The sequence below is a fragment of the Trachypithecus francoisi genome, unplaced genomic scaffold (genome assembly GCF_009764315.1).
Source record: "Trachypithecus francoisi isolate TF-2019V2 unplaced genomic scaffold, Tfra_2.0 Lachesis_group21, whole genome shotgun sequence".
Lineage (NCBI taxonomy): Eukaryota > Metazoa > Chordata > Mammalia > Primates > Cercopithecidae > Trachypithecus > Trachypithecus francoisi.
Genome location: NW_022681467.1, coordinates 31,267,774 through 31,295,726, shown reverse-complemented (window position 1 = coordinate 31,295,726; position 27,953 = coordinate 31,267,774). Strand labels below are relative to the sequence as shown.

Below are 27,953 nucleotides of genomic sequence, written 5' to 3'. Positions count from 1 at the left end.
TTATTTTCTTTATTGAGACAGAGTCTCACTCTGTCACCCAGATGGAGTGCAGTGGTACAAACATGGCTTACTGTAGCCTCAACTTCCCAGGCTCAAGCCATCCTCCCAAGTCAGCACCCCCACCAAGTAGCTGGGACTGAAAGGTGTGTGCTTCCACACCCAGCTAATTTTTTTTTTTAAGTTTACTGTCGAGATGGGGCTCTCACTGTGTTACCCAAGCTGGTCTCAATCTCCTGTGCTCAAATGATCTTGCCGCCTCTGCTTTCCAAAGTGTTGGGATTACAAACATGGGCCACTATCATGAATCATAAATGTTCTCAAAGGCAAACAGAACGGTGAATTATTTCCAGAAGGTTTTCAATTTACTTTGCCTAGATCCATCAGAGAAATCACTATCTAGGGCTTAGCGCAGCTAAAGCCTTTTGAAAACCCTTCCCTCCCCTCCCCTCTTTTGAGACACAGTCTCTATCACTGGGGCTGGAGTACAGTGGAATGATCATGGCTCACTGCAGCATCTACCTCCGGGGCTCAAGAGATCCTCCCACCTCAGCTTCCTGAGTAGCCGGGACTACAGGTGCATTCTGCCATACCTAAATAATTACAAAAATATATTTTGGCTGGGCATGGTGGCTCATGCATGTAATCCCAGCATTTTGGGAGGCCAAGGCGGGCAGATTACCTCAGGTCAGGAGTTCAAGACCAGCCTGGCCAACATGGTGAAACCCCGTCTCTACTAAAAATACAAAAATTAGCCCGGCATAGTGGTGGACGCCTGTAATCCCAGCTACTTGGGAGGCTGCACAGGAGAATCAATAGAACCCGGGAGGCAGAGGTTACAGTGAGCCCAGATTGTTTCACTGCACTCCAGCCTGTACCACAAGAACAAAACTCCATCTCAAAAAAAAAAATAAAAATAAAAAATTGGCCAGGTGCAGTGGCTCATGCCTGTAATCCCAGCACTTTGGGAGGCCGAGGCAGGTGGATCACGAGGTCAGGAGTTCGGGACCAGCCTGGCCAACATGGTGAAACCTCATCTCTACCAATAATACAAAAATTAACTCGGCGTGGTGGTGTGTGCCTGTAGTCCCAGCTACTTGGGAGACTGAGGCAGGAGAATCGCTTGAATCCAGGGGGCGGAGGTTGGAGTGAGCTGAGATTGCTCCCCTGCACTCCAGCCTGGGCAGCACAGCCAGACCCCTTCTCAAATAAATAAATAAATAAATACTCCTTGCCTCAAATGATGCTCCCACTTTGGCCTCCTAAAGTGCTTGGATTACCAGTGTGAGCCCCTGGGCTCAGGCAAAAGATATTTCTCTTCTCTTCTCTTTTCTTTTGGAGTCTTGGCCAGGCTCAGTGGCTCATGCCTGTAATTCTAGCACTTTGCAAGGCTGAGTTGGGCAGATCACGAGGTCAGGATATTGAGACCATCCTGGTTAACACGGTGAAACCCCGTCTCTACTAAAAATACAAAAAACTTTGCCCAGCGTGGTGGCAAGCGCCTGTAGTCCCAGCTACTTGGGAGGCTGAGGCAGGAGAATGGCGTGAACCTGGGAGGCGGAGGTTGCAGTGAGCCGAGATCACACCACTCCAGCCTGGGTGACAGAACGAGATCTGTCTCAAAAAAATAAAATAAATTAAATTAAATTAAATTAAATAAAAGAGTCAGAGTCTCGCTCTTGTTGCCCATGCCCATGCTGCATTGCTGCATACTAGAGTGCAATGGGGTGACCTCGGCTCACCGCATTCTCCACCTCCCGGGTTCAAGCGATTGTCTTGCCTCAGCATCCTGAGTAGGTGGGATTAACAGGTGTATGTGATGACTCCCACCTAATTTTTTTTTTTTTTTTGAGTTGGAGTCTTGCTCTGTGGCCCAGGCTGGAGTGCAGTGGCGTGATCTCGGCTCACTGCAAGCTCCGCCTCCTGGGTTCACACCTTTCTCCTGCCTCAGCCTCCCAAGTAGCTGGGACTACAGGCGCCAGCCACCTCGCCCGGCTAGTTTTTGTATTTTTAGTAGAGACGGGGTTTCACCATGTTAGCCAGGATGGTCTCGATCTCCTGACCTCGTGATCCGCCCATCTCGGCCTCCCAAAGTGCTGGGATTACAGGCTTGAGCCACCGCATCCAGCCTTTTTGATGGAATTTTGATCTTGTTGCCCAGGCTGGAGTGCAGTGGCATGATCTTGGCTCACTGCAACCTCCTTCTCCCAGGTTCAAACAATTCTGCCTAGCCTACTGAGTAGCTGGTATTACAGTCGCCCACCACCACGCCCAACTAATTTTTGTATTTTTACTAGAGACGTTTTACCATGTTGGCCAGCCTGGTCTTGAACTCCTGATCTCAGGTGATTCACCTGCCTCTGCCTCCCAAAGTACTGGGATTACAGGCGTGATCCACCAGGCCTGGCCCCAGCCAAGTATTTCTTAAATAATAAGATTTGGGCCAGGCGCGGTGGCTCAAGCCTGTAATCCCAGCACTTTGGGAGGCCAAGACGGGCGGATCAGGAGGTCAGGAGATCATAGACCATCCTGGCTAACACGGTGAAACCCTGTCTCTACTAAAAATACAAAAAACTAGCCGGGCGAGGTGGTGGGCGCCTGTAGTCCCAGCTACTCGGGAGGCTGAGGCAGGAGAATGGCGTCAACCCGGGAGGCGGAGCTTGCAGTGAGCTGAGATCCGGCCACTGCACTCCAGCCCTGGCGACAGAGCAAGACTCCGTCTCAAAAAAAAATAAATAAATAAAATAATAATAATAATAATAATAATAATAATATTTGAAAGTCAGGCTGGGCATGGTGGCTCACATTTTGGGCGGCTAAAGCAGGAGAATCGCTTCAGCCCAGGTGTTCCAGACAAGCCTAAACAACATAGTGGGACCCGATCTCTATATAAAAATCTCTAAGGAATAAAACCTAGGCCGGGCGCGGTGGCTCAAGCCTGTAATCCCAGCACTTTGGGAGGCCGAGACGGGCGGATCACGAGGTCAGGAGATCAAGACCATCCTGGCTAACACAGTGAAACCCCGTCTCTACTAAAAATACAAAAAAACTAGCCGGGCGAGGTGGCGGGCGCCTGTAGTCCCAGCTACTCGGGAGGCTGAGGCAGGAGAATGGCGTGAACCGGGAGGTGGAGTTTGCAGTGAGCAGAGATCCGGCCACTGCACTCCAGCCTGGGCGGCAGAGCAAGACTCCGTCTCAAAAAAAAAAAAAAAAAGGAATAAAACCTAAAGGCCAGGTATAGTGACTCACACCTGTAATCCCAGCACTTTATTGAGGCTGAGGTAGTCAGATCACTTGAGGTCAGGAGTTTGAGACCAGCCTGACCAACACGGTGAATTTCCATCTCTCCTAAAGAAATACAAAAATGGCCGGGCGCGGTGGCTCAAGCCTGTAATCCCAGCACTTTGGGAGGCCGAGACGGGCGAATCACGAGGTCAGGAGTTCGAGACCATCCTGGCTAACACGGTGAAACCCCGTCTCTACTAAAAAAGACAAAAAGCTAGCCGGGCGAGGTGACCGGCGCCTGTAGTCCCAGCTACTTGGGAGGCTGAGGCAGGAGAATGGCGTAAACCCGGGAGGCGGAGCTTGCAGTGAGCTGAGATCCAGCCACTGCACTCCAGGCCGGGCGACAGAGCAAGACTCCGTCTCAAAAAAAAAAAAAGAAATACAAAAATTAGCTGGGCATGGTGGTGAGTGCCTGCAATCCCAGCTACTCAGGAGGCCAAGACAGGAGAATCGCTTGAACCCAGGAGGCGGAGATCAGTGAGCAAGATCGAGCCACTGCACTCTAGCCTGGGCAACAGAGTGAGATTATTTCTCAAAAATCAATAAATAAATAAATAGAAATAAAGAAAAATAAAAAATTTAAAATTTAAAAAATAAAAATAAAGACATGGAAGTCAAAATTATTCCTTCATTCATGGGCTGCAGAATGAATGTTGTTTCAGCAGCCATGTATATCTTGTATATCTCCCTGAGAGCTTTTGGGTGACCAGGTGCATTGTCAATGAGCTGTAATATTTAGAGAGGAATTTTTTTTTTTTTTTTTTTTTCCTGAGCAGTAGGTCTCAACAGTGAGCTTGAAGTATTCAATAAACTATGTTGTAAACAGATGTGCTATCATCCAGGCTTTGTTTTTCCATTTATAGAACACAGGCAGAGAAGACTCAGCATAATTCTTTTTTGTTTTGTTTTGCTTTGTTTTGAGTTGCAGTCTTGCTCTGTCGCCCAGGCTGGAGTTCTGTGGCAATGATCTTGGCTCACTGCAACTTCCTCCTCTCAAGTTCAAACAATTCTCCTGCCTCAGCCTCCCGAGTAGCTGAGATTACAGGTGCCTGCTTCCATGCCTGGCTAATTTTTGTATTTTTAGTAGAGACGAGTTTCACCATGTTGGCCAGGCTGGTCTCAAACTCCTGACCTCAAATGATCCACCCACCTTGGCCTCCCAAAGTGTTGAGATTACTGCACTTTTATATTATGAAGATGGCTTATTTCCTTGAGCCTCATAAATCAACCTCTGCTAGCTTCAAACTTTTCTCCTCCATCTTCCTCTCCTCTCTCAGTCTTCATAGAATTACAGAGAGTTAGGGACATGCTCTGGTTTAGGCTTTGGTTTAGGAAATGCTCTGGCCGTTTTGATTTTCTATCTAGACCAAACTTTCTCCATATCAGCAATAAGTCTGTTTCACTTTCTTATAATTTGTGTGTTTACTGAAGTAGTACATTTAATTTCCTTCAAGAACTTCTCCTTTGTGTTCATAAGAAGAGGCCTACCTTTAGGCATATCTCAGCTTTCAGCATGACTTCCTCACTAAGCTTAATCACTTACAGCTTTTGATTTAAAGTGAGAGAGATGTTGCCGGGCGCGGTGGCTCACGCCTGTAATCCCAACTCTCAGGGAGGCAGAGGCGGAAAGATAGCTTGAGCCCGGGAGTTCGAGACCTGCCTGGGTAATATAGCGAGACCCCGTTCTCCACAAAAAAAAAGGAAAAAAAAAAAAAAGACAAAATAAAAAGTGAGAGAGATGTTAACACTTTCTTTCACTTGAACTCTTAGAGGCCATTGTAGGATTATTAATTGGCCTACTTTATTTTCTTTCTTTCTTTCGTTAGTTCGTTCGTTCTTTCTGTCTCTCTCTCTCTCTCTCTCTCTCTTTCTTTTCTTGCAGCAAGATTTATTACGAAGAGCGAAAGAACAAAGCTTCTACAGTGTGGAAGGGGGCCTGAGGGGGTTGCCCTATTTCTTTATTTTTTTGTTTGTTTGTTTTAAGAGATAGGGTCTTGGGCCAGGAGCGGTGGCTCACGCTTGTAATCCCAGCACTTTGGGAGGCTGAGGCAGGTGGATCATGAGGTTAGGAGATCGAGACCATCCTGGCTAACATGGTGAAATCCCATCTCTACTAAAAATGCAAAAAATTAGCCAGTCATGGTGGCACGCACCTGTAATCCCAGCTATTCAGGAGGCTGAGTCAGGAGAATCGCTAAAACCCGTGAGGAAAAGGTTGCAGTAAGCGGAGATCACCCCACTGCACTCCAGCCTGCGCGACAGAGCCAGACTCCATCTCAATAAATAAATAAATAAATAATAAATAAATAAAATAAAAATGCAAAAATTGGCCGGGTGCGGTGGCTCAAGCCTGTAATCCCAGCACTTTGGGAGGCCGAGACGGGCGGATCACGAGGTCAGGAGATCGAGACCATCCTGGCTAACATGGTGAAACCCCGTCTCTACTAAAAAATACAAAAAACTAGCCAGGCGAGGTGGCGGGCGCCTGTAGTCCCAGCTACTCGGGAGGCTGAGGCGGGAGAATGGCGTAAACCTGGGAGGCAGAGCTGGCAGTGAACTGAGATCCGGCTACTGCACTCCAGCCTGGGCGACAGAGAGAGACTCCGTCTCAAAAAAAAAAAAAAAGGCAAAAATTAGCTGGGTGTGGTGGCATGAGCCTGGAGTCTCAGCTACTCAGGAAGCTGAGGCAGGAGAATCACTTGAAACTGGGAGGTGGAGGTTGCGGTGAGCCAAGATTGTGCCACGGCACTCCAGCCTAGGCAACAGAGCAAGACTCCATCTCAGGAAATAAATAAATAAATAAAGGTATCCCTACAACTTTATTTTATTTTATTTTTTAATTTTATTTATTTATTTATGTATTTATTTATTTATTTATTTATTTTGAGACAGAGTCTCACTCTGTCGCCAGGCTGGAGTGCAGTGGCATGATGCTAAGATTATGGGCCTGAAATTTATTTTATTATTACTCTTGCTCTGTTGCCCAGGCTAGAGTGCAGTGGAGCCATCATAGCTCACTGTAATCTGAACCACCTGGGCTTATGTAATTCTCCTTCCTTAGTCACCAGAGTAGCTGTGACTATAGGTGTGAACCACTATGCCTGGCTAATTTTTACTTTTAATTTTTTTTTTTGAGATGGAGTCTCACTCTGTTGCCCAGGCTGGAGTGCAGTGGCACAATCGCCACTCACTGCAACCTCTACCTCTGGTTTTAAGTGATTTCTCCTGCCTCAGCCTCCCGAGTAGATGGGATTACAGGGGTGTGCCACCACACCCGGCTAACTTTTGTATTTTTAGTAGAGATGGGGTTTCACTATGTTGTGCATAGTGGTCTCAAACTCCTGAGCTCAGGAAATTTGCCTGTCTCAGCCTCGCAAAGTGCTGGGATTACAGGCGTGAGCCACTGCACCTGGCCGGCACTTTCTTATTTTTAAAAAGTATGTTATTGGCCGGGTGTGGTGGTTCACGCCTGTAATCCCAACACTTCAGGAGGCCAAGGCAAGTGGATCACCTGAAGTCAGGAATTTGAGACCAGGCTGGCCAACACAGTGAAACCCTGTCTCTACTAAAAATACAAATATTAGCCTGCATGGTGGCACGCACCTGTAGTCCCAGCTACTCAGGAGGAGAGGCAAGAGAATCGCTTGAATCAAGGAGGCGGAGGTTGCAGTGAGCAGAGATCGTGCAACTGCACCCCAACCTGGGTGATGGAGTAAGACTCCGTCACAAAAAAAAAAAAAAAAAGGCTTTAGCTGTCCTAAAAAAAAAAAAAAAAAAAAGTGCTTTCTTGGTACACATTACTGGATAAATTGTAAACTAATAGCAAAAATAATAGTTTGTTTATTTATTTGTTTATTTTTGAGACAGAGTCTCCCTCTGTCATCCAGGCTGAAGTGCAGTGGCATGATCTCAGCTCACTGCAACCTCCGCCTCCCGGGTTCAAGTGATTCTCCTGTCTCAGCCTCCCTAGTAGCCGGGATTACAATGCGACCACGCTCAGCTAATTTTTGTATTTTTAGTAGGGAAGGGGTTTCACCATGTTGGCCAGGCTGGTCTGGAATGCCTGACTTTGTGATCTACCCATCTCAGCCTCCCAAAGTGCTGGGATTACAGGCATGAGCCACTGCATCCGGCCAATAGTTTATATTTATTGAATACTTGGGGCACTAGACAGGCACTGTGGCAAATGCTTCACACATATTATCTTACTTAATCCTTTCAACATTTATTCTACTTAATCCTCAGAGTGATCTGTGAGGCTAGAAAAACAAATTTAACTGAGAGTTTAAGTAAATTGTGCAGAAGTACAATATGTAATTGAATGGATTAGAACCCATGTTTGTTCCTTCTTGTTCTATACCTACTTTTCTCTATTATAATTGGTAGGCAATTTTTTTGGATCAGAGTTAATTTGAGTAAGGAAGTTTCAGTATAACTGTAAGACAACAAAGAGATGTGAGTAGGCATATGATTGTGACTGGGCATGTCATTATAAAAACAAACCTCTATTGGCTTTTCAAGAAAGACATTATGAATTAACTGGATGGATAATTTTAACTGAGGATAATGGAAAAGACACATTAGAAGGTAGCATTTGAACTGGACCATGAAGAGTAAATAACAATCCTTATATATTAGTCAAGGTCCTGTAAGGATGTAGAAATCACATGGCATTTGGACAGAGACAGTGTAACATAGTGGGTTGTTAACTGAGTAACTGAAGAAGTAAAAGGTGAAACCTAAAGTACCATGGTGGTAGTAACTGTAGGAACAGCTACCATCCCTAGGGCTGAGGGAACAAAAGGAAGAGGTTGGAGTTATTAAAACATAGACATTTAGAAGGGGAAGGGTCAAACACAGCCCACACTCAGACCTCTGAGGAGGAGGTATTGATTGACAAGTGCTCGTGTCTCTGAACTCAGGGGAAGAACCCCAAGGGGTAGAAACCAGACTTGTGAGTATGGGGCATTGGGCAGCCAGGTGCTGGTATCTCTGAAGAAGAGGCCATGAGACTAGTTCTGTAAGTGTTGAAAAAACTGCTGGGCATGGAGGTTTATATCTGTAATCTCAGCACTTTGGGAGGCCAAGGTGGGAGGATAGCTTGAGCCCAGGAGTTCAAGACCAGGCTGGGCAACAAAGTGAGGCCCCATCTCTATAAAAATAAAAATTAGGCCAGGCGCGGTGGCTCATGCCTGTAATCCCAACACCTTGGGAGGCTGAGGCAGGGGGATTGCGAGGTCAGGAGTTGGAGACCAGCCTGACCAATATAGTAAAACCCCGTTTCTACTAAAAATACAAAAATTAGCTGGGTGTGGTGGTGTGCCTGAAATCCCAACTACCTGGGGGGCTGAGGCAGGAGAATCACTTGAACCCAGGGGGCAAATGTTGCAGTGAGTAGAGATCTAACCACTGCACTCCAGCCAGGGCGACAGAGTGAGACTCCGTCTAAAAACAACAACAACAAACCAGACTCATCTTCCCTGGCTTAGAAGGTATTACATGGTTGGGCTGTTCCTAAGCATCTTTGCTATAGCCACATGGTCTTCCTGTAGTCCTTAAAGACACCATGCTTCATTCTGCTACAAGGCCATTGCACAGTCTATTACTTGTCAGGAATATTCTTTACCTGTTATACACTGCTCCTCAAATCTTACTCTTTTTTGTTTGTTTGTTTTTTTGAGATCAGCCCATCCAAGCCTCCCGAAGTGCTGAGATTACTGGTGTGAGCCAGCTTGGCCCGAATCTTCCTCTCATTTGCTCTTATAGCACCATAAATCTTTCTTATAGCAATTGTCACAGTTGTGCATCTTCATTTATTTATATGGCCTTTATTTGTTTATTTATTTATTTTTTGCGTCACTCTGTCTACAAGGCTGGAGTGCAGTGATGTAATCTCGGTTCACTGCAACCTCCACCACGTGGATTCAAGGGATTCTCCTTCCTCAGCTTCTTGAGTAGCTGGGAATATAGGCATGTGTCACCATGCTCAGCTAATTTTTTTGTATTTTTAGTGGAGACAGGTTTTTGCCATGTTGACCAGGCTGGTCTTGAACTCCTGACCTCAGGTGATCCAGCCGGCTCATCCTTCCAAAGTGTTGGGATTACAGGCCTGAGCCACTGCGCTTGGCCCTATTTATATAGTCTTTTGATCAACGCCTGCCTCTTCCAACAAGGTTTGTAAGCTCCAGGAGGGCAGGGGCCGTGACGGTTTTTGCACTCCATTGTTTGTTTTACCAGTGCCCAGTTTAGTGACTGCCACATAGTAGACTGCCACATACATAAATATAGAATACATGGCTGGGCACGGTGGCTCATGCCTGTAATCCCAGCACTTTGGGAGGTGGAGGCAGGTGGATCACGAGGTCAGGCATTGAAGACCAGGCTGGCCAAGATGGTGAAACCCCGTTTCTACTAAAAATACAAAAAAAATCAGCTGGGCGTGGTGGCAGTGGTTTGTAATCTCAGCTACTCAGGAGACTGAGGCAGAGAATTGCTTGAACCCAGGAGGTGGAGGTTGTAGTGAGCTGAGATCGCGCCACTGCACTCCAGCCTGGGCGACAGATTGACACTCTGTCTCAATTAAAAAAAATAAAAAATATATATATACACATACACACACATATATAATATATATGTAGTAAATATACATATATTCATTTATATGTATATACATATATATGTGGAATTACTTCAATATTCTGCAAGTGCAGAATGTAGCCTTGACATGAGAAGAGGTGGGTATTTGAAAGCAGGGATTTGGCCGGGCACAGTGGCTCATGCCTGTAATCCCAGCACTTTGGGAGGCCGAGGTGGGTGGATCACTTGAGGTCAGGAGTTCGAGACCAGCCTGGCCAACATGGTGAAACCTGTCTTTACTAAAAATAGAAAACAGGCCAGGCGCTGTGGCTCACGCCTGTAGTCCTAGCACTTTGGGAGGCCAAGGTGGGCGGATCACCAGGTCAGAAAATCAAGACCATCCTGGCTAACACGGTGAAACCCCGTCTCTATGAAAAATACAAAAAATTAGCTGGGGAGGTGGCAGGCGCCTGTAATCCCAGCTACTCAGGAGGCTGAGCTGGGACAATGGCATGAACCTGGGAGGCGGAGCTTGCAGTGAGCGGAGATCGCACCACTGCACTCCAGCCTGGGCGGCACAGCAAGACTCTGTCTCAAAAAATAAATAAATAAATAAATAGAAATAGAAAGCAATTAGCTGGGCGTGGTGACACGTGCCTGTAATCCCAGCTACTCTGGATGCTAAGGCAGAAGAACAGCTTGAGCCCAGAATGCAGGGGTTGCAGTGAGCCGAGAGCACTCCACTGCAGTCCAGCTTGGGTGACAAAGCAAGGCTCCATCTCAAAAAAAAAAAAAGGAAGAAAGCAAGGATTTGAGTGTTTGAGACGGAGTCTTGCTCTGTCACCTAGGCTGGAGTGCAGTGGCATGATCTCAGCTCACTGCGACCTCTGCCTCTAGGGTTCAAGGGATTCTCTTGTCTCAGCCTCACGAGTAGCTAGGACTACGAGTATGTGCCACCACGCTTGGCTAATTTTTGTATTTTTAGTAGAGACGGGGTTTCACCATACCGGCCAGGCTGGTCTCAAACTCCTGACCTCATGATCTGCCCACCTCTGCCTCCCCAAGTGTTTGGATGACAGGTGTGAGCTACCGCGCCTGGCCGAGAGTTTTCATTTCATTGATCATGCAGCATCTTGCTCTTGATTCTAGAGGTTCTGAGAAGGTCCCTTGTTTTTTTTCTTTTTCTAAAATCTCTTTCCTTTTTTTCATTAAGAGACAGGTTCTTAATCTGCTACCCAGGATGGAGTGCAGCAGTGCCATCATAGCTCACTGACACCTCAAACTTTTGGGTTCAAGCAGTCCTCCCACTTCATCCTCCTATGTAGCTGGGACTACAGGTGCATGCCCACCATGCCCTGCTAGTTTTTTGTTTTTTGTTTTTTTTGAGATGGAGTCTCACTCTGTCGCCCAGGCTGGAGTGCACTGGCCGGATCTCAGCTCACTGCAAGCTCTGCCTCCTGGGTTTACGCCATTCTCTTGCCTCAGCCTCCCGATTAGCTGGGACTACAGGCGCCCGCCGCCTCGCCCAGCTATTTTTTTTTTTTTTTGTATTTTTTAGTAGAGACGGGGTTTCACCGTGTTAGCCAGGATGGTCTCGATCTCCTGACCTCGTGATCCGCCTGTCTCGGCCTCCCAAAATGCTGGGATTACAGGCTTGAGCCACCGCGCCTGGCCTTTTTTTTTTTTTTTTTTTTTTTAAGATAGGGTCAAGGCCAGGTGCGGTGGCTTACCCCTGTAATCCTAGCACTTTAGGAGGCCAAGGTAAGCAGGTTGTTTGAGCCCAGAGTTTGAGACCAGCCTTGAAAACACAGAAAAACCCTATCTCTACCAAAAAAGATATGAAGATTAGCTGGGCATGGTGGCATACACCTGTTATCCCAGCCACTCCTGGGAGGATCACTTGTACCCAGGAGGCAGAGTTGTGGTGAGATGAATCACACCACGCCACTACACTCTAGACTGGGTGACAGAGCAAGACCCTTGTCTCAAAACAACAACAACAACAAGAACAACCACAACAACAACGGATAGAAGATAGGGTTCCTCTCTGTTGCTCAGGCTGGTCTTGAGAACTCCTAATCTCAAGCAATCTTCCCGCCTTGGCCTCCCAAAGTACTGGGATTACAGGCATGAACTACTGCACCCAGTTTATTCTATTTTTATTGAGATAAGATTCACGTAAAATAAAGTGAACCATTAATCATATTAAAGTGTTCAATTCTTGGCATTTACTTCCACAGTGTTGTTCAACCTTCTCCAATGTTTAGTTCTGGTAAATTCTTTTTTTTTTTCCCCCATCATTTCTTTTAAATTCTTTTTGACTTTTTCTCCTGGTCTTCTGTTATCCTTTCTGCAGGTCGCTTCTTCAACCCCTTCATTTTCCTGGTCTGTAGTTTGCTTAGGTCTTGCTTCTACGTATGAATCCTTCCATAAGTTGTACCAAAAGTATCATTGGAGATAGTTTTCTTCTTCTTTGGCTTGGGAGGTTTTGGCATTTTCATAGATAATTTATAAAAGTCATCCGATGCCAGGTGTGTCCTCCTCAGAACCAGATCTAATGAGGGTCCCATCTCTTCCAATTCAATCTGTGGTGTTCTGCAACCAGATTTCTTCAACAGCAACTTATAGCTTCGAAAGTAAATCTTCCCATTCAGTGCAGTGAAGTGCAGAACATACTCTAATCCAGCCAGGCAGATATTTGATACCCTCGGGCCTCTGAAGAAATCAACAAGAAGACTTTTTAGTCTTCTATAATCTTCTGTTACATTGAAATAATCACCAGCAAATATTAGCATGAGTTTTGTTCCTTCAGGACATTTACTGTTCTTAATGTATTTTTATTTATTTATTTGTTTGTTTATTTATTTATTTATTTATTTACTTTGAGATGGAGTCTCGCTCTGTCGCCTGGGCTGGAGTGCAGTGGCTGGATCTCAGCTCACTGCAAGCTCTGCCTCCCGGGTTGACGCCATTCTCCTGCATCAGCCTCCTGAGTAGCTGGGACTACAGGCGCCTGCCACCATGCCCGGCTAGTTTTTTTGTATTTTTTAGTAGAGACGGGGTTTCACCGTGTTAGCCAGGATGGTCTCGATCTCCTGACCTCGTGATCTGCCCGTCTCAGCCTCCCAAAGTGCTGGGATTACAGGCTTGAGCCACCGCGCCCGGCCATTCTTAATGTATTTTAGAGAGACAAAATTCTCAATACCTAATTCAATCACATCCAGCACCTGGTGGTCATACATACGACCTATTACTAGATTATATGGATTATATGGCTGCTTCTTTTTTTTCTTTTTTGAAACGGAGTCTCGCTCTGTCACCCCGGCTGGAGTGCAGTGACGCTATCTGAGCTTACTGCCAGCTCTGCCTCCCGGGTTCATGCCATTCTCCTGCCTCAGCCTCCTGAGTAACTGGGACTACAGGCGCCTGCCACCACGCCCGGCTAATTTTTTTGTATTTTTAGTAGAGATCGGGTTTCACCATGTTAGCCAGGAGGGTCTCTATCTCCTGACCTTGTGATCCGCCTGCCTCAGCCTCCCAAAGTGCTGGGATTATAGGCATGAGCCACCGCGTCCGGCCTGGCTGCTTCTTATTACAGGAGCCAAACATGAATAAAGAACAATCTGACTTATTTGAAAAGAATTCCAGTGATGTCTGATCCTCAAAAGGTCTTTTAATATTTTTCTTTTTATACAGTACACCGTATGGTTTTTTCAGTGCACACACATCTTTAAGTACTTGTGTCACTGTTACATTTGCATTTCCTCCTTTAATCAGCATGGCATTTTTAATATTTTCATTGAGTTTTGGTTCTCTTTTCTCAAGGAATCTCTTGGCTGTTTTCATTTTGGGCTTTACAACTCGATCCAGAGCGTCCAACGCTACTACTACCTGCAACTCTTAACTAGGTGGATCTAGTTCTGGTAAATTCTTGTTACCCCAACAGGAAACCTTATAGCCATTAAGTAGTCACCCCACATTCCTCCTTCCTCCCAGCTTCTGGCAAATATCAATCTGGTTTATTTCTTTCTCTTTTTTTTTTGAGACGGAGTCTCCCTCTGTCACCCAGGCTGGAGTGCAGTTGCACTACATTGGCTCACTGTAACCTCCCCCTCCTGGGTTCAAGCGATCCTCCTGCCTCAGCCTCCTGAGTAGCTGGGATTACAGGCACCTGCCACCACGCCTGACTAATTTTTTGTAATTTTAGAAGGGATGGGATTTCACCGTGTTAACCAGGCTAGTCTCGATCTCCTGACCTCGTCCTCTGCCCACCTCAGCCCCCCAGAGTGCTGGGATTACAGGCATGAGCCACTGCACTCGGCCCACCAATCTGATTTCTGTCTCTATGGATTTATCTATTCTGGATGTTTCATATAAATGGTTTCATACAATATGTGACCTTTTGTGTATGGCTTCTTTCACTTAGCACAGCGTTTTCAAGGTTCATCTACATTATAGCATGTATCAGTATTTCGTTTTTATGGCAGAATAATATTCCATTGTCTGAATATACTACATTTTGTTTATCCATTCATCAGTTGATAGGCATTTGGGTTGTTTTCATTTTTTGGCTATGGTGAGCAATGCGGCTATGAACACTTGTGTATGAGTAATTATTTGACTGTCTGTTTTTTTGTTTTGAGATGGAGTCTTGCTCTGTCTCCCAGGCTGGAGTGCAGTGGTGTCATCTTGGCTCACTGCAACCTCCACCTCCTAGGTTTAAGTGATCCTCCCACTTCAGCCTCTGAAGTAGCTGGGATTATAGGTGCCACCATGCCTGGCTAATTTTTGTATTTTTGGTAGAGACAGGGTTTCACCATGTTGATCAGGCTGGTCTCGAACTCCTCTCAAGTGATCTGCCCGCCTCAGCCTCCCAAAGTGCTGGGATTACAGGTGTGAACCACTGCGCCCAGCCGAATGTCTGTTTTAAATTATTTTGTTATGCCTAGGAGTGTATTTGCTGGGTCGTAGGGTAACTGTATGTTTAACTTTTTGAGTAACTGCCAAAACTGTTCTCTATAGCAGCTACATCATTAATATGTAAACATCGATACCACTAAATTATAAGGGTTCCAATTTATCCACATTCTTACCAAAATCCCATGTTGGTTTTTTGTGTTTGTTTGTTTTGAGATGGAGTCTCACTCTGTTGCCCAGTCTAGAGTGGAGTGGCGCAATCTCCACCTACTGCAACCTCCGCCTCTTGGGTTCAAGCAGTTCTCCTGCCTCAGCTTCCCGAGTAGCTGGGATTACAGGTGCGCACCACCTCGCCTGGCTAATTTTTGTATTTTTAGTAGAGACGGGGTTTCACCATGTTGGTCAGGCTGGTCTCGAACTCCTGACCTCGTGATCTGCCCACCTCGGCCTCCCAAAGCCTGGCATCCCTTGCTTCTTTTACAACAATAGCATATAATTCATGTCTATGATGCATATATTCCAACTCTGATGTTTCATTTATATATTGAGACGGCAATTGGTTATTTATTTCACTTATTTTAGAGATGGAGTCTCACTGTGTTTCCCAGGCTGTACATGAATTCTGGGGCTCAAGAAGTCCTCCCACCTCAGCCTCCTGAGTAGCTGAGATTTCAGATTTTACTGCCACCTAGATAGGCTAGGGAGCTGGTTATTTAGACATGTTTGGGCAAGATGTATGTCTGTAGACCTCTCACAGAAAATGACTGTTAAGAACCTAATTTTTTCAGACCCCAAAAGAATGAGTCTATTAGCTACATCCTTTCAGAGATGTTGTGTCTTTCTGGACTATTTATTGTACAAGGTCATTCACTCATATCATTAAATCACATGCCTTTCATTCAAAACCGCTGTTGAGTTGATGCTTCTTTTGTTTGCCATCCTTCATTTTCAAGGTATATCTCCATCCTGTGATGCCTTGTCAGCAGAATCTTCCTCTCTATTGCTAGATTTGCTTAATTCCTAAATCTTTTGCAATGCTGTGCCCGATTGTATTATTTTTGCTTCTGTTAGCAGATGTTTTTAAACAATACTCTGCCTCCTAATTTGCAATGGTTTATCCATTTCTCAGGTTGTCAAATCAGGATATTTTGGGACAAAATATACTGCTTTCTCTGACCCTCGGTGCCTGTGTCTGACATTTCTTTACTTAATAAAGTTAACAGAACATTACCCGATTTGTAAGCATTTGTCAGAACTAATCTATTGGTACATTTAAGATTTGTGCATTTTGCCATATGTAAATATTATGCCATTTGAAAACATTGTGAACACTATTAAACTGTAGTTAAGATTATGCAATGCTGTAAGCGTTTAAAAATAAAGTATACTGATGTCTGCAATTTGCTTTGAAAAGCATACAAAAATTAAGTTGGATGAATGAATGGACAAAGGGATAGATGAATATGTGATATAGCAAACATTGAAAAATGTTAAATGTAAAATAGATGGTGGGCATCTGTACTATTTTCTCAAACTCTGTTTGAGAATATTCGTAATAAAATGTTGGAAAAAAAATCTCCCTAACTGCTCTAATAAAATACATAAATCAGCTACTTTCGGAAGCAGATTCCGTGATCACTTCCATTATAGTCTGATCATTTCAATGTATTTCATTCAAGGAAATAAACAAGTCTGGGAGCAGTGGCTCATGCCTGTAATCCCAGCACTTTGAGAGGCCGAGGCAGGCGGATCACCTGAGACCAGGAGTTCGAGACCAGCCTGACCAACATGGTGAAACCCAGTCTCTACTAAAAATGCATAAATTAGCCAGGCATGATGGCATGTGCCTGTAATCCCAACTATTTGGGAGGCTGAGGCAGAAGAACTGTTTGAACCCAGGAGGTTGCAGTGAGTGGAGATTGCACCACTGCACTCCAGCCTTGGGGGAAGAGCGAAACTCTGGCTCAAAAAAAAAAAAAAAAAAAAGGAAATACACTGATTTAGAGGAATAAATGGGATTTTATATAGAAAAAACTTTATAATGTGTGAAGTGCTATGTAAATATGCTATTATTACTACTATTAGCCAGGTTAGGTGGCTCACGCCTATAATCCCGGCATTTTGGGAGACTGAGGTGGGAGGATTGCTTCAGATCAGGAATTCAAAACCAGACTGGGCAACACAGAGAGATCCTGTCTCTATGACAAAAAAAAGAAAAAAAATAGCCAGGTGTAGTGGCATATGCCTATAGTCCTAGCTACTTGGTAGGTTAAGGTGGGATGATCTCTTGAGCCCAGGTGTTTGAGGTTGCAATGAGCTATGATCATGCCACTAAACAATGCCTGCTGGGAGACACTGCCAGACTCCATCTTTTTTCTCAGACAGGGTCTTGCTATGATGACCACGGTGGTCTCAAACTCCTGGGTTCAAGTGATCCTCTACCTTGGCCTCCCAAAGTGGTGGCATTATAGGTGTGAGCTACCATGACTGGCTGAGATCCTGACTTTCGATGTTTAAAGCATTGAGCTTATGCAAAATCTTATTAGTACAATGCAAAACAGTATATCTTGAATATGGTTTTATGTTCCTTCAGGTGCTCTCAATAAACTGGAAACTCTTGAAGGAAAAAGGATTATCCTTTTGATTAGTTTTGTGCTCACAAATTGTCTTTTTTTTTTTTTTTTTGAGTTGGAGTCTCACACCGTCACCTGGGCTGGAGTGCAGTGATGCAATGTTAGCTCACTGCAACCTCTGCCTCCGAGGTTCAAGTGATTTAGTCTCCTAAGTAGCTGGGATTACAGGTGCCACCATGCCAAGCTAATTTTTTGCATTTTTAGTAGAGATGGGTTTTCACTATGTGGGCCAGGCTGGTCTTGAACGCCTGACCTCGTGATCCACCTGCCTCGGTCTCCCAAAGTGCTGGGATTACAGGCATAAGCCACTGTGCCCAGCTGCAAATTGTCTTAATGAGTATTTCACCTACCAAATGTACTAAATAAACACTTATTGAATGAATCAGTAAACAGTATATTTCATTGATAAGCTCTAAATGAGTGTTGTAAATTACATTTTATGTTACCATGTATTGAATCTTTTTGCTTTTATTTTCAATCTAAAGTAGCATTTTGGGCAATCCTTTTGGCCATGGAATGGACACATTGGCTATTGTAAGTGCCCCTTAATCTTCTTCATTGCCATAACTATGGTGAGTTCAGAACATTTTACTTTTTTGGCCAAAGATGAAACTCTTGACAGAAAGCATCAGTTACTTCCCAATCTGGTTCACATAGGAGCTAACGAAATTATCTTGAGTTTGAGGACAGGATTATTTGACAGTGATCCCAAGCAAAGTTAATGTGATATCACCCTCAAGTAAGTAGCCAGGGATGTACCCTTGACAGATTTCTTCTTGGCTGGGCGCGGTGGCTCAAGCCTATAATCCCAGCACTTTGGGAGGCCGAGACGGGCGGATCACGAGGTCAGGAGATCCAGACCATCCTGGCTAACACAGTAAAACCCCGTCTCTACTAAAAAATACAAAAAATTAGCCGGGCGAGGTGGCGGGCGCCTGTAGTCCCAGCTACTCGGGAGGCTGAGGCAGGAGAATGGCGTGAACCTGGGAAGCGGAGCTTGCAGTGAGCTGAGATCTGGCCGCTGCACTCCAGCCTGGATGACAGAGCAAGACTCCGTCTCAAAAAAAAAACAAAAAACAACAGATTTCTTTTTGAGATTTCTTTTTTGGGACGGAGTCTCCCACTGTCACCCAAGCTGGAGTGCAACGGCGTGATCTTGGCTCACTGCAGCCTCTGCCTCCCAGGTTCAAGCAATTCTCCTGCCTCAGCCTCCCGAGTAGCTGGGATGACAGTTGCCCGCCACCACACCCGGCTAATTTTTTGTATTTTTGGTAGAGACAGGATTTCACTATGTTGGTCAGGCTGGTCTCAAACTCCCTACCTCAGGTGATCTGCCCACCTCGGCTTCCCAAAGTGCTGGGATTACAGGCTTGAGCCACCGCGCCCAGCCTATATTTCTTCTTCAAAACTAATCACTCTGCTAGGCACGGCGACTCACACCTGTAATCCCAGCACTGTAGGAGGCCAAGGAGGGCCGATCACTTGAGGCCAGGAGTTTGAGACCAGCTGGGTCGACATGATGAAACCCCCATATGTACTAACAATACAAAAATTAGCTGGGCCCACTTGGTTGAAATCCACTTGGTTGAAAGCTACTCAGGAGGCTGATACATGAGAATTGCTTGAACCTGGGAGGTGGAGGTTGCAGTGAGCTGAGATCTTGCCACTGCACTGCAGCCTGGGCGACAGAGTGACACTGTTTCAAAAACACAAACAAAAAAGCAGGCTGGGTGTAGTGGCTCACGCCTGTAATCCCAGCACTTTGGGAGGCCAACATGGGCAGATCACCTGCGGTCAGGAGTTCAAGATCAGCCTGGTCAACATGGTGAAATCCTGTCTCTACTAAAAATATAAATATTAGCCAGGCATGGTGGTGCATACCTATGGTCCCAGCTGCTTTGGGAGGCTGAGGCAGGAGAATCACTTGACCTGGGAGGAGGAGATTGAAGTGAGCTGAGATCAAGCCACTGCACTCCAGCTTGGGTGACTCCATCTAAAAAAAAACAAACAACAGGCCGGGCACGGTGGCTCATGCCTATAATCCCAGCCTTTTGGGAGGTCAAGGGGGGCGGGGGCGGATCACCTGAGGTCAGGAGTTCGAAACCAGCCTGGCCAACATGGTGAAACCCCATCTCTACAAAAAAATCAGCCGGGCATGGTGGCAGGTGCCCGTAATCCCAGCTTTTTAGGAGGCTGAGGCAGGAGAATCGCTTGAACCCAGGAGGTGGAGGTTGCAGTGAGCCAAGGTTGCATTATAGCCTGGGCAACAGAGCAAGACTCTGTCTCAAAAAAACCAAAACAAACAAAAAAAGACCCTAATAATTCACTTTGGGAAGCTAAGCCCAAGAGTTTGAGCCTGCAGTAAACCATGTAAACCATAACTAAGTCTCTGCACTCCAAGCAGCCTGGGAGACAGTGCAAGACCATCTCAAAAAACATGATCCACAAATTTAAGTTAAAACCTTTGGCTATGTCACCAGAATACCCTTGACACTGTGGCCAATAGACAAGCATGTATTTAAAATAATTCATTTAGTCAGGAGATTGATTAGATAATCAAGTGCAGAAGGAATCTGGGTGGAGAGATACAATTTCATCTGCCTAAATCAGGCAAAGGTCACATGAGTGTTAAAATTAATTACATCTGGGCCGGGCACGGTGGCTCACGCCTGTAATCCCTGCACTTTGGGAGGCCAAGGCGGGCGGATCACGAGGTCAGGAGATCGAGCCCATCCTGGCCAACACAGTGAAACCCCGTCTCTACTAAAAATACAAAAAACTAGCCAGGCGCGGTGGTGGGCACCTGTAGTCCCAGCTATTCAGGAGGCTGAGCCAGGAGAATAGCATGAACCCGGGAGGTGGAGTTTGCAGTGAGCCAAGATCGCGCCACTGCACTCCAGCCTGGGCGACAGTGTGAGACTCCGCCTCAAAAAAAAAAAAATTAATTACATCTGTATGAAATGGGCTTAAGTTTCCCATTGTCCTAGTGATATGGGGGGAAAAAAAGGGCCAGGCACGCCGGCTCACGCCTGTAATCCCAGCACTTAGGGAGGCATAGAGGAGAGGATCCCTTGAGACAGGAGTTGGGGACCAGCCTGGACAACATGGCAAAAACCCAACTCTACAAAAAATACTAAAATTAGCTGGGCCTGGTGGCACATGCCTGTAGTCCTAGCTACTCAGGAGGCTGAGATGGGAGGATCTCTTGAGCTTAGAAGGTCAAGGCTGCAGTGAGCTGTGATTGTGCCACTGCACTCTAGCATGGGTGACAAAGTGAGACTGTTTCAAGAAAGAAAAAGCCCGGGCGAGGTGGCTCATGCCTGTAATCCCAGCACTTTGGGAGGCCGAGGCAGGCAATTCACTTGCGGTCAGGAGTTCGACAGCCTGGGCAACATGATGAAATCCTGTCTCTACCAAAAATATAAAAAATTAGCTGGGTGTGGTGGCGTGCTCTTGTAATCCCAGCTACTCGGGAGGTTGAGGCAGGAGAATTGCTTGAACCTGGGAGGCGGAGGTTGCAGCGAGCCTGATTGTGTCATTGCACTCCAACTTGGGCGACAGAGCGAGACTCCATCTCAAAAAAAAAAACATATATATATATATATACACACACACACATGCACACACACACATATACATACATATATATATAGAGAGAGAGAGTGCCGAGAACGCGCCATTGTACTCCAGCCTGGGCAACAAGAGTGAAACTGTGTCTCAAAAAAAAAAAAAAAAAAATGGAAATGATAAATGCTTGAGGTGCTGGATTACCCCAATTACTCTGATTTGATTATTACACATAACATGCCTTTATCAAAACATCACATTTGAAGCCCCAATCTCTACAAAAAAAAAAAATTTTTTTTTTTTAGATAGAGTTTTGCTCTTCTTGGAGTGCAATGGCGCGATCCCGGCTCACCACAACCTCCGCCTCCTGGGTTCAAGCGATTTTCCTGCCTCAGCCTCCCAAATAGATGGGATTATAGGCATGCGCCACCATGCCTGGCTCATTTTGTATTTTTAGTAGAGACGGGGTTTCTCTATGTTGGTCACGCTGGTCGCGAACTCCCAATCTCAGGTGATCCGTCCATCTGGGCCTCCCAAAGTGCTGGGATTATAGGCGTGAGTTACCACACTCAGCCCCCAATTTTTTTTTTTAAATTTAGCTGGGCATGGTGATGTGCACCTGTATTTCTAGCTACTTGGGAGGCTGAGCTGGGAGGATTGCTTGAGCCCAGGACTGCAAGGTTACAGTAAGCTATGATGATGCCACTGCACTTCAGCCTGTGGGACAGTGTGAGACCCTGTCTCAATTAAAAAGCCAAACAATTCTACTTGCTGTAGATTTTTGGGGACAAAAAACAAAACAAAACCACATGTATCTGATAAACATATACATTTAAAATGTATCCTTAATAATTAAAAATCCACATTGGTAAAATGCATTTAGTTTTCAGTTTAATTCTCTAAGTATATTCATTACCTTTTTGGTTCTATTTCAGGCTCTATTCCTCTATCCTTTGAGAGCAAAATGATGAAAGGGGAATTCATTTACATAGAAAGTTCATGAACCAGAGTTAGTGAAGTTTTGTAAAGTGAATGAAAAGCATATTATGTTCATGATATTTTCTTTTGTGTTAAGAGATAGGATCTTGCTCTGTTGCCCAGGCTCGGGTGAAGTGGCACATGATTCTAGCTGACTGCAGTCTTGAACTCCTGGGCTCAAACTATCCTGTCATCTCAGCCTCCTGAGTAGTTGGAACTACAGACATGCATCACCACGTCTGGCTAATTTTTAAATTTTTTGTAGAGACAGGGTCTTGCTATATTGCCCAGGCTGGTCTCAAACTCCTGGACTCAAGCAATCCTCCTGCCTTGACCTCCCAAAGTGCTAGGATTAGAGGTCATGAGCCGCCATGCCTGGGGATATTTCCTTTTAAACATAAAAAACACTCATTTCAGAAACTTGATTTCTCCAGTGTTTTTTGGTGATCTGCTAAGTTGCCATATTGCCTCTGATGGTCCTTGAGCAGAAAACTATTTGATGGATCTTAAATCGTCAAGTGACTTAGAGCTTAAATCCTCTTTCCAAACAAGAAGTCTAGAGATTAAGGTCAAATTCTGTCATGTCATGTTCCTAAACAAACGAGAAAAACCAAGTGTCACCTTCATGCTTTCATTTTGCACAATAAGAAGTCATAATACTGGAATTACCGGGGGGCAGGAAGAGACAGCAGAAATTAGCTTGCTTTTTTTCTGACATATTATGCTTCAATTTTCTGTGATGGTGTTTTCTTTTTTTGAGATGGAGTCTTGATTTGTCACCCAGGCTAGAGTGCAATGGCATGATCTCAGCTCACTACAATCTCTGCCTCCCAGGTTCAAGCGATTCTCCTGCCTCAGCCTCCCAAGTAGCTGGGATTGCAGACGCCTGCCACCATGCCTGGCTAGTTTTTAAATTTTTAGTAGAGACAGGGTTTCGCCATGTTGGTCAGGCTGGTCTTGAACTCCTGACCTCAGGCGGTCCACTCCCGCCGGCCTCCCAGAGTGCTGGGATTAGAGGAATAAGCCACTCCGCCAGGCCTCCAGAGCGAGACTCTGTCAGAAATAAAATAAAAAGAGGATCTGAATTTTCAGGAAAAGGACTAAGAGGGTATTCTAACTACGAAATAACTTGTTATTAATAATCCTCTAAGATAAACCCTAAACCGTGTGTAAAGTTAACCTGAGAGGCAAAACCACTTAACATCTATATTTCTCTAAATAATTTTGTTTAGCAAGAAGTTAGCTCTTTTGAAGATTAAATATTTGCCAGGCGTTTTACAGACGTTATATCGTTTAATCTTCACTAGAGCCCTACTGAGCCTTCATTCATCAATTTACTTAGGGTCCACTTGGCCAGACATGCCCTGCTAACCTCTAAAAATTCAGTAGTGAGCATTACCTGCCTTCCTCAGGCTCAAGTAGCTTAGACTAGCTACTAAATATGTCCTCTTTTAAATCAGGAAATGAAAAATCTGCTCTGAGAGGTTAATTTGCTTGTCCAAGGTCACACAGTGTTGAAGCAGCTAGCTACACTAATCAAGGCGTCTCATTTCGAATCTTTTCTGCCCTCAATCATTAGACTGTTAGGATTAGACGGTAAGATTTTTTGCTTTGAGGAGTTCTTTCCAATTTTTTTCCACCATCTAGGAGGAAACCTCTCACAGTACTGGCCAAAGAACAGTGGCTAATTCATGCTCTAATTACCAGGCATCTGGAAGACTTCAGGGGAGAGGAGCCAGGTCCCAGGGGGTAGGGGGACTTTTTTTAGTGGGGTGTCTTTTTTTCCCCCCAAATTCTTCAGTAATATTCAGGAAGGGGAACTTTTTTGAAGGAACGGTAGCAACCCTGACACAAGAGGTGATTAAATTCGCGGCACAAAGCTGATCCCATGCCATGGGAAGCAGAGCTTATCTTCTCCACCTTTTCTTTGCTTTCCTCCACTATTTCCAAGGTTGTTTCAAAGATCGACAGTGCAGACCGCGCCATTGACTCCAAATGACTAGGAAACCTATTTTTATTATCTCCCCCTCTCCCCCTACCCCTAAAGGTCTCTTCTGGCCTTCTGATACACTTTTCCACTTCGTCTCCACCCTCAGCGGATAATCTGAAGATCGCCGTTTTATCCTATCCCCATGATGACTAGGTTGCCTTATGGCGACCTTGACAGCCATCCGGGAGGCCGGAGCGGGGGCGGTCGGCTGTATTGGGGGTATCATCAGATGGCCGTGAAGAGGCGCCACGAGGGGGAGGCGACCGCGGAGCTCCACTCAGCGAGGAGTTCTCTGAAAGATTGACAGGTAGCCTACCAACTGTCTTTGCCCTAGAGACCCGTTCTGTCTCGCGAGATTTCGGTGCTTACGCGAAGTGGGAGTGAAAGGCGCCTCTCTGAATGGGGGATGGGAATGTCTATGGCGCAATCATTGCGCGAGATTGGGCTACAGACACTGGAGCCACACTTAGATCTCGCGATACTTCGGCCTCTCCGATTTGCTGCTTGGGGCAGCTTCTCGCGAGAGCCCGTGCTGAGGGCTCTGTGAGGCCCCGTGTGTTTGTGTGTGTGTATGTGTGCTGGTGAATGTGAGTAGAGGGAAGCAGCGGCCGCCATTTCGGGGAGATTGCCGTCACTGTCGCAGGGGTGGATCCTGAGCTGCCGAAGCCGCCGTCCTGCTCTTCCGCGTGGGCTTCTCTAATTCCATTGTTTTTTTTAGATTCGCTCGGGCCTAGCCGTCCTCGGAGCCCGATATTCGGGCTGGGCGGTTCCGCGGCCTGGGCCTAGGGGCTTAACAGTAGCAACAGAAGCGGCGGCGGCAGCAGCAGCAGCAGCAGCGGAAGTCTCTTCCCGAAGACGAGCACGACAGGCGTCCGAAAGCCGGAGCAGGTACAGGGGCGTTGCGGACCCGCGTATTATCCCAGCTTTCTCTAGGTTTGGCTCCCTTTTGGGCTGAGGGGCGCTCTCGGCGGTCTTTAGCGACCGGGGTGAGGGGTGGTTTTCGAGAAATCGGCCCTGTTTCAGTGACCGCGCCCTTATTTTCCGGTCGGGTAGAGTCTGGATTCTTGGGGTGGCAGGGACCTCTGAGAGGCCGCGGTAGAATGGTGACCTGTCTCCTTCGAGGCCTGGGCCCGCCGCGACCTCCCAACATGGCGCCAGTTGAATGCTGCCTTGGCTCTTAACCCCTCCCAATGGAGGGAGTTTCCCTTTGCCCCTAAAATGGCAGCGCGGGTTTTTGCGCGGAAAGAGGCGCTCTCGTTCGGGTCTCCCAGTTTCTGTTTTTGGAGTTGATAGCAGGGTTTTAAATATGGGACATTGAAGTCTTAATTTTCGTGTCTTTGGTGTAAGAGGCGTTTTGGATTTACTTACATAAGCCAAACCTGGTTAAAGTGCGTGTCACTTTAGTCATTCATTGTAGGGCTTTTGGAGGTTTTTCTTAAGTTTTCCAGTGTGTCGGCTGAGAAGATTCAGTCGACTTGAAAACCGTTTACCAGGCCGGCCGCGGTGGCTCACGCCTGTAATCCCAGCACTTTGGGAGGTAGAGGCAGGCGGATCACTTGAGGTCAGGAGTTCGAGACCAACCTCATCAACATGGTGAAACCCCGTCTCTGTTAAAAATACAAAAATTAGCCAGATGTGGTGGCAGGCGCCTGTAATCCCAGCTATTCGGGAGGTGAGGTAGGATCGTTTGAACCCGGGAGGCGGAGCTTGCAGTGAGCCGAGATCGCGCCACTGCACTTCAGCCTGGGCAACTAGAGCGAAACTCCTATCAAAAAAAAAAAAAGACAAATAAAAATGTTTACTCACCGAATCGTCTTGTTCTTTTCCTAGGCGTTTAGAGAAAATGGCAGACGATATTGATATTGAAGCAATGCTTGAGGCTCCTTACAAGAAGGTGAGAAAAAACATGTCGGTGAGGTTTATAATTTCTTAATTTAGCATTATTCACGAAACTACTGCTGAAATGTAAACTAACCTCCCCGGAGCCCTCTTGATTTATCTTATCAGAGATGCATTACGTGTAACTTACAAAAGTAAATATATGCTATTGATGTAATAATATTGTGCAGTAGTTTCACTTCAGTGTGATGAATAAATGCCCATCTATCTCTCTTTGTAGACTTGCCTAACGATATCTCACCTCTACTCCCATGAATTCACCTTTGATTCCAGTGTGAACTGTCAATCATAAGGTAGTAATTGAGTGACTTATCGCTGTACCGTGGTCCCCTAGGTAAAATGACTCAACTAAGAATTACCAGCTCCAGTTTGGTATAGCAAAAAGGTGAATGTAGTGGTTTGGGAAAAAGCAGGGGTCCAAGAATAAAAAAGCATAACCAGTCTGTGGCAAGTTAAATCTTCTAATAGTCTTATAAGAAGAAATGGGTGAGATTTTAAAATTTATGTATCTATGTAAGACTGGTGATAGTAAATCTTAAACAGTCCAGTGGCAATCTGCTACTCAGTTAATAATTACTAAAATTCTTGGATCCCTGAATAGAAATTAAAAAAAAAAAATACAAGAGGCAGTATCACAGCTTAGAGTCACTTGATAACTGTTTTACTGTTCTCCATATTGTTTTATTTTTAACTAGGCCCTGCCATATAGTATTTCACACTAAAAACAAAGGAATTATTTTGGCTAATATAGTCTTTGACTCATTTCGGTATCGCAGTAAAAGTAAACTGTGTTTTCATTGTTTCACCAGTTGGTGGTGAAAATAGCAGTATGCATGCATTATCACTGGTGTCACAAACTGTAAGCTTTGTAAGTTAGCACTTTACTCCTATAGCTGATGTAATCAAACTTTAAACATTTTGCTAAACCTTTTAAAAATAATACATTTGTTTTGGATTGTATAGCACGACCATGTGGTACCAATTTGGATGAATTCTTGATAGATTTAAATAGTGTATGTAATTTTGTAATGCTTAGACTCTTGAAGAGCTACTTTCTGTTTTAATGTTAAGATTCTTGTGTCTTAGTTTTTTAACATGGATGTAATTCCATGTAAACAGGTATGGAAGTAGGAAATGTTTAGGCTGGACTTGGTGGATTATTAATTGACTTTCTTGGGTTCTTGGGAGTCAACATTACTAAAGCAGTGTGAATCCCTGTTTGCTTCAGGGCGAGATGTGTGACAGAGGTGGCATCAAGCTCTTACAGTCCCAACCCTCCAACGGAAATGGGCGAAGATCTCAGGAATGGCATCGGTCACAGGAAATCGATAGTGGCTGGCTGCTAGCATGGCCACTTGGGGCTTAGGCAGAAATAGAGCCATGGTACTGACCAAAGGGACCATAGCACATGGAATAAAACTCAAAACAGGACTTCATGTTTTATGGAAATTATATTTAACCACTTCAACATTGTAAATCTGGATAACTTAATATCTAAACTATATAAGAAAGTAAAATTTAACATGTTAATATGGAAAGATTTTTTTATTTTTGTATCTTGATGACTTAAATGTAAGCAACAAAGTGGTTAAACACATACCCATCTAAATTTTTTTATAGCCTTCCATGTTAAACTTTAAATAAATAATTAGTTTTAAAATTGTTTTGTATTTTCTTATTCCTGTTCCCTTTACCCTTTGACAACTTGAAATGTTACCACTTCGTCCTCATGATGTTCTTCTATCAACCCTGCTTAGGATGAGAACAAGTTGAGCAGTGCCAACGGCCATGAAGAACGTAGCAAAAAGTAAGTTTTAAGAAGGGGCCTGGGGAGGGTGGTGAACTTTTTTGTGGTTTTAGACCTTAAGTTGTGTTCCTGTGGCTGAAGTATACAGAGTTCTCTTCTGAAACTTTTTTTTGCTGCTTTTAGAGAATTGGTTCTTTGTCTTTTGGGATAAACTCTTGGAGGAACTGTGGATTTTTGCTTAGATTTCAGAATGTAGTTTCAGATACCTTCCCCTCCAAGTCCATCATGACAATCGTGACAAGTTCTGTAGTAGAGGTTGTCTTGTTTTAAATTTGTTAACTTTGGTTTAATATTTGGTTATCTT

The 27,953-nt window shown here is 45.1% G+C and overlaps 2 protein-coding genes across 11 annotated transcripts in view; one reads left to right on the top strand and one right to left on the bottom strand.

Moving 5' to 3' along the window:
• Positions 1 to 12,076: 12,076 nt before the first annotated feature.
• On the bottom strand, positions 12,077 to 13,704 carry LOC117068715 (ribosome production factor 2 homolog). The gene is made up of 3 exons (XM_033186274.1): positions 13,437 to 13,704; positions 13,035 to 13,120; positions 12,077 to 12,689 (listed from the first exon to the last, which is right to left on the bottom strand). The coding sequence occupies exons 1-3, from the start codon at positions 13,702 to 13,704 to the stop codon at positions 12,270 to 12,272; spliced, it is 774 nt and encodes a 257-aa protein (XP_033042165.1). The 3' UTR covers positions 12,077 to 12,269.
• A 10,738-nt stretch (positions 13,705 to 24,442) lies between these two features.
• The window catches only part of RBM39 (RNA binding motif protein 39), a 41,142-nt gene continuing 37,631 nt past the window's right edge, over positions 24,443 to 27,953 (top strand). For 4 of the 10 annotated variants that reach the window (XM_033186265.1, XM_033186262.1, XM_033186264.1 and 1 more), the window contains exons 1-3: positions 24,443 to 24,831; positions 25,774 to 25,837; positions 27,600 to 27,649. In XM_033186265.1, the coding sequence (XP_033042156.1) occupies positions 25,787 to 25,837; positions 27,600 to 27,649 (101 nt within the window). In that variant the 5' untranslated portion in view covers positions 24,443 to 24,831; positions 25,774 to 25,786. Of the gene's footprint in view, positions 24,832 to 25,773; positions 25,838 to 26,062; positions 27,650 to 27,953 lie in introns of all 10 variants that reach the window. The other 6 variants (XM_033186267.1, XM_033186270.1, XM_033186266.1 and 3 more) reach the window with 5 other exon arrangements.

Coding starts and splice junctions, on each gene's coding strand:
- LOC117068715 (XM_033186274.1), bottom strand. CDS start 13,704: ATGAAAACAGCCAAGAGATTCCTTGAGAAAAGAGAACCAAAACTCAAT. Junction 13,121..13,436: donor CTGTAATAAGAAGCAGCCAG/GCCGGACGCGGT, acceptor CATATAATCCAT/ATAATCTAGTAATAGGTCGT. Junction 12,690..13,034: donor ATTTTGTCTCTCTAAAATAC/ATTAAGAATGGC, acceptor AAATAAAAATAC/ATTAAGAACAGTAAATGTCC.